The sequence below is a fragment of the Mandrillus leucophaeus genome, unplaced genomic scaffold, assembly GCF_000951045.1.
Source record: "Mandrillus leucophaeus isolate KB7577 unplaced genomic scaffold, Mleu.le_1.0 Scaffold296, whole genome shotgun sequence".
NCBI lineage: Eukaryota > Metazoa > Chordata > Mammalia > Primates > Cercopithecidae > Mandrillus > Mandrillus leucophaeus.
In genome coordinates, this window is record NW_012103098.1 from 3,295,661 (window position 1) to 3,301,541 (window position 5,881).

A 5,881-nucleotide genomic window follows, 5' to 3' on the forward strand; every position below is an offset into this window, starting at 1 on the left:
CCAGATTGTGCCACTGCACTGCAGCCTGGGTGACGGAGTGAGACTCTCTCAGAAAAAAGTAATATCATATAAATGTTTGATTTATATTTCCCTGTTTCACCATACAGGGGCGTGAACTGTGCCTAATTTTATTCCCCACAGCATTCCCCAGCACCCACAGTAGCATCTACAAACTAATGCTTGTTGGAATAAAATGTGTCTATCACAGATAAAGAAATGCCCAGACATATGCAGACACACCAAGCACACACTCCACTGTTGCACACTTGGGTCTCCCCCAGCTCCCACACTCTCCCATCACATGTCCCAAGTCCATACCTGAGCAAACTCTAAGGTGACCCCCTCGCCAGCTGCCTGGCACCAGCTCTGCAGCTGCTCCTCAAAAGCCTAAGAGAAGGAAGATGAGCTGATCCCTCAGGCTTTCCAGAGGCCTCTAGGACAAGACTGAGGACCCAGGATCCTTCCTCCAAACCCAGGTGGAGGTGGCACCTTGAAGTCCACATCCGGTGCCACACGGAAGTCAAAGCTGGCGCTCATGGTGGCAGGTACCACGTTATAGGCCACGCCACCCTCTAGCTTAGTCAGGTTCACGGACGTCACAGCCCCCTCTTTCAGGTGGGGGTTTGACTGCAGCCTGTGGTGTGGGGACAGGGAAGCAGCAGCAACAGATACAAGAGGTGGCTCAGACTCTATCCTCTGTGGTACCGCCTCCCAGAGCCACCCCACCGCTTCCCAGACTGCCTCACCTCTGCCATTCCTTCTCCCGGAATGCCAGGATGGAGCTCACAACCTTGTGCTACGAGAATATGAGGTTAAATGGGACAGTGGTCTCAGGATAGAGCCTCCTGAACTCCTAGACTCCCTCCCGGGGTGCCACGTACCAGCTTCTCTGCTGCTGTGTCCTCGATGAAGAACGAGCCATGGCCTGGCCTCCCAGTGCTGGTGACCCGCACCCCTGGGGAGGTGTAGGGGGAAGGGAGTGTCTTCAGCATGAGGGGCTGGAGAAACAATCCGCCCTGGGGTGGACCCAGGTCTCCCCCTCATTCCAGGCTCCTCTGGCAGGGTCCTGTCCCCGCTCAGGGCCCATAGCGTAGAGCTTGTTTCTGCCCAGTCAGGGCTTGCCCTCAGAGAAGCTCAGATAGGAAAGAGCTGGGAGGCAGAGGCTCTGGGTTCGAGGCCTTCTCAGGCCTCAACTTTTGCTGTGCAACTCTTCATAGGACCGTGCCCTTTCTGGCCTAGCCTCCCACTTGTAGAGTGAGCCCTCCCTCCAAGCTCATACTTACACCAGGGACTCCGCTCACTATAAAAGACAGTGAAGGCATCAGTGGGGTTGGCTATGCCTGAGGAGGGAAAGGGGGTTCAGAGGGTGGAGCAGCCCAGTCCCCACTAGCAGCCTCCTACTCCCTGCCTGGCTGCTCATCAGCTTGCCAACCTGCTCACCCTCATCCAGGGCAAATCCTGCCCTCAGGGCGTGGAACTCAGGCCGCTGCACGAACAGCTCCATGCCTTGGTGACCCCCAACCTCCTCATCTGTAAAAGCAGCAGGGCCATGAGATGAGGAGGCTGTCCCACCCCCACCCTCCCCTTTCCCAGAGGTATCTGAACCACTCCTACCAGGCACAAAGGTCATGTGGATGGTTCTGGGGAACCGGTGGCCCTCCACCTTCAGCCTCCTCACAGCCTCCAGGTACCTGAGGGGGCATAAGCCAGGTGCTGTGGGAGCCACCAGATGCTCAGGCTGGCCCGGCAGGCAGGGCCAGCAGGCTGGAGTCCTGTGCCCTGGACTTTACCCTGCCACACCCTGATAGGGACTCCAGAAAGTCCATGCTCCTCTCTGGGCTGCATCTCCCTATCGACGCAATGGTCATGGAAGTAATTCCTGTCCAAGGGGTCAAGGTGTCCCTTGGCCTTAAGTTTCTCCAATCACCCCTCCAGGTCCTGGGTCAATCCACTAGACCAGTGGGGACATTGTGGAGGAGCGGGAATGGAGGACACTCACTGGATGCTGACGCACTTCATGTCTTGGGCACCCCTGCCATAGATGTAGCCCTCAGAATCCTTGAAGGCCTCAAAGGGGTCGTGACTCCAATGTTCCTGGGGGCAGGGATGGGAAGAGGGGCCCAAACCTCCAATTTAGCCATTAATCCACTCTGGTCAACAGTGGCCCTTCCCTAGGAGCCCACCATAGGGTTGGAGTGACAGGTGGAGTGGTGGGGGAGGAAAGACGGGGGCTGAAGAAGGCAGCTGATTGCCATCCCCCATCACTGTCTCCTGCTTCCCACCCCCTAGTCCCTACCCCACTCTGGCCCAGATCTTGTTGCTGGACGAAGGCTGCTTGAGTGGTGTAATGTCATAAGGATGTTGAAAGTCAGTGCCAGGACTGGGACCAGGACCATGCGCTCCCTGAGGCTGGATCCTGGGGTCTGCATCATGTCTGTCCCCAACGTCTGCAATGCCCACCGCCCCAGGCCCTTACATACCTTGAAGACAGGCACCACATCCGTGTGGGAGTTGAGCAAGATGGAGGAGAGTGCAGGGTTGGTGCCTGGCCAGGTCAACACGGTCACCACATAGCCAGGTGCCACCTGGAGATGGTCAGGAGGGGAGGTGGTCTGAGCAGGGTGAGGAAGTGCCCAGGCCCACCTCCCTTCCCTGCTTAGGGCCCCAGGCTCACCTCCACTTTCTGACAGCCCAGGCCCAGCTGGCGGGCTCTCTCCTCAAAGAAGGCCACAGCAGCTCCTGGAGGCACAGAGTGTCTGGGGCTGCTTCTGCCTACTCACAGCTTCCCACCAGCCCAGGCAGCCCGGAGAAGGGAGCACACCCAGAAATGGGCTGCTGCCTCCCCAACACGCTCCATATCCCTCAGAGACACTTGCATTTCCATCCCCAAGAAAGAAGATATTTTTGGCTATTCAGTGACCCTTTCTGGAAGGCCAGGGGGATGTCCAGTGTTGGAGGAAGGTATTATCTTCCTTAAATATGGGAAAGATGACATGAAGAGATTCACCCACCATGTCTCAGCTGATTAATCACAAAGGAGGAATTTGGGTCCACGTTCAGAATTCCCAGTCACCAAGTTTTTTTTTTTTTTCTTTCTTCCTTTTTTTTGGGGGGGGTGACAAGGTCTCACTCTGTCACCAAGGCTGGAGTGAAGCGGTGCGATCTCAGCTCACTGCAACCTCGACTTCCCAGGCTCAAGTGATCTTCCCACCTCAACCTCCGGAGTAGCTGGGACTACAGGTGCGCCACCGTTCCTGACTAATTTTTGTATTTTTCTGTAGAGACAGTGTCTTGCCATGTTGCCCAAGCCAGTCTTGAACTCCTGGGCCCAAGCAATCTGCCAGCCTCAACCTCCTGAAGCGCTGGGATGAAAGGCAGGAGCCACCTCCCAGGCCCTAACCACCAAGCTTGATTCCCTAAGGGCTGTGGCCTTTGTCCAGCCTCAGTGGGCTTCTGGAGGGCTTCTCCTTCCCCTGTGGCTGCCTGAGGATTCCCCCACCACTCCTGCCCTGGGGAGTGAGGTGAAGTTTTTCTTTCACCAGCTGCCATGAGTAACCTTGGGCAGCAGCAGAACGTCTGGGGAAAGGATTCCTCCATAACCTGGAGGGGCTGCCTCAGTCTATTTACTTGGGCAATGACTGGAGGGGTTGGGGAGCCATTTGGGACAGCAGAGGGGGGCTCAGCTGAGTGACAGGTGTTGGAGGCTGGTTTAGAGCACAGTCCCCGTCCGTTAGGCCCCGTCACAGGCTCTGGAACCACCGTCTTCTCACCATAGTCAGGCTTGGGCTGGACGGTGCGGATGCGCAGGTACTGGCGGAAGAGCGTCACTGATGGATGCTCCTCCTCGGGACCCTTGCTGGTCATGGCGCTGCGCGTGGTGAGCTGGGGGCAAAGTGAATGGCTAACTACCCCTCCCAGCCCCTGGACCCGGTGCGCTCCTGCACACAGCCCGTCCCTATGGCGGCTCCCGGATTTCCCACAGGGGTAGGATTTCCCATTAAGGAGCACCCATTCTGTTTCAACTTTGGGCTGTCTGCTTCCAGCACATTTCCTTATTTAATCCCCAAAAGAGCCCCATGAAGTTTGTGCTCAGAATGCCCACTTTACAGAGGAGAAAGCCGAGAGGCTCAGAGAGGTTCGAGGACAGCTCAGAGTAGCCCAGCGAGGTTTGAACCCAGACTTGTACTCCCCCATCCCTTAAACAACAACAGCAAAAAACCCAACGCCTCCCAATTGCCCAGCTTTCAAGCCAGGGAGCCCGTCTCTCTATCCCTCCCCAGGGACCCCACCTCACTCTCCTGTCGCTGAGTTCACGCTCGCCTCCCAGCGCCCGCCCCTGACTGTGGCCTGGACTTAGGGTACAGCGAGGTCGCCTGCGAGGTCGCAGGCTCAGGACCGCCCCCGTCCGCCCACCACGTGTCCGGGGCCGGATGTCGGGGCGGAGCCCAGAGACCGCCAGTGAGGGCAGTCCCAGCGCTTGCGGCCGCGTCGGCGCGGAAGTCCCCGCCCGCCTCTGGTTCGGGCCTCAGCGGGATTACTGGAGGCTTAGATCAGGATCCCGCCCCCGGGCAGCGGCCGCCGCAGCCAGCGCCGCCCCGTGAGCTGAGAGCTCCTGGCTGGCCCCGCCTTGACAGGCCCGCCCCGCCCCACACCACAGGCCTGCCACTCCTGCCCCCGGAGCTCAGGACGGTCCCGTCCCTTAAGGACGCCTCCTCCTTCAGCCCCCGGATAGGGCGGGAGGAAAAGGGTCCGCCCCGAGGCTCTGAAGATGCAGAGCTGCAAAGCCCTCGGCCTGCGCCCCTGCGCTCCTCGGCAACAGCTCCCCTGTGCAGGACCCTGTGCAGGCCTCGGCCCCTCTGGGAGGTCCTCCTAGCGCCTCAGCTCCACTTGTACTGAAAGTTATTGGTCATTATCTGTCTGCCCACACTGTGAGCTCCACTTCCTGCGAGGTTCTGCCCCTGGCCATGCCGACTCCGGACACTGTGCCAGAAATGGGAATAAACGCATGGACAAGAGCACGTGTGACGGTGTGAGCGTGCCACTGCGTGTGCAGTCTATCAGTGGGTATGACTGTGTATGGGACAGTGTGAGATGGTGGGTCGGTGTGATGATGTCACTGTGAGTGGATGCAGTTGTGACCCTGGATGACAGTGTGAGGAAACTGGCTCTTCTGCAGCCACCGGAGCGGGAGGCTAAACAGGCACAGGTGTACCACTGACCCCCTGCAGGCCACAGCTGCAGTTGCCCACTTGTGCCCCAGCTGCCCTTTGTACTCCCAGCCAGGTCTGCCCTCTGCTCCAGGGGCTGAGTCAGCTTGGGGAAGGGTGAGGGACAAAGACTTAAATCTCTAGGCCAAGGAGGCACGCTGTGGGGAGGGGTTCTGTCCCACCTTTCCTGAGGTTTAAGTCTTGGCTGCTCTCACATAACATGAGGGCAAATGGACTTTAACTCATAACAATGCTGGCTAATTCTTTATTTAGTTATTTTTTTGATACAGTCTCACTCTGTCATGTGGGCAACTAGATTTTAACTCATAACAATGCTGGCTAATTATTTATCTATTTATTCATGCGGGCAAATAGACTTTAACTCATAACAATGCTGGCTAATTATTTAGCTATTTATTTTTTTTGAGATGGAGTCTCACTCTGTTGCCCAGGCTGGAGTGCAGTGACTCGTTCTTGGCTCACTGCAAACTGCGCCTCCTGGGTTCAAGTGATTCTCCTGCCTCAGCCTCCAGAGTAGCTGGGACTACAGGTGCCTGCCACCACGCTGGGCTAATTTTTGTATTTTTAGTAGAGACACGGTTTGTCATGTTGGCCAGGGTGGTCTTGAACTCCCGACCTCAGGTGATCCACCTGCCTTGGCCTCCCAAGGTGTT

At 57.3% G+C, this 5,881-nt stretch overlaps 1 protein-coding gene across 4 annotated transcripts; it reads right to left on the reverse strand.

The window, feature by feature from the left end:
- Window positions 1-70: 70 nt before the first annotated feature.
- ACY1 (aminoacylase 1) lies at window positions 71-4,601 on the reverse strand. 4 transcript variants are annotated; one of them, XM_011986255.1, is made up of 12 exons: window positions 4,290-4,601; window positions 3,771-3,882; window positions 2,675-2,739; window positions 2,481-2,585; window positions 2,000-2,094; window positions 1,615-1,691; window positions 1,441-1,530; window positions 1,284-1,340; window positions 882-955; window positions 747-796; window positions 490-634; window positions 71-387 (listed from the first exon to the last, which is right to left on the reverse strand). In XM_011986255.1, the coding sequence occupies exons 2-12, from the start codon at window positions 3,862-3,864 to the stop codon at window positions 298-300; spliced, it is 942 nt and encodes a 313-aa protein (XP_011841645.1). In that variant the 5' UTR covers window positions 3,865-3,882; window positions 4,290-4,601; the 3' UTR covers window positions 71-297. The 4 variants fall into 4 exon arrangements, with proteins under 4 accessions (XP_011841645.1, XP_011841646.1, XP_011841648.1 ...); XM_011986256.1 differs by having other exon boundaries at window positions 4,295-4,595; XM_011986258.1 differs by lacking the exon at window positions 2,675-2,739 and having other exon boundaries at window positions 2,481-2,545; window positions 4,290-4,595.
- Between the last annotated feature and the right edge of the window lie 1,280 nt (window positions 4,602-5,881).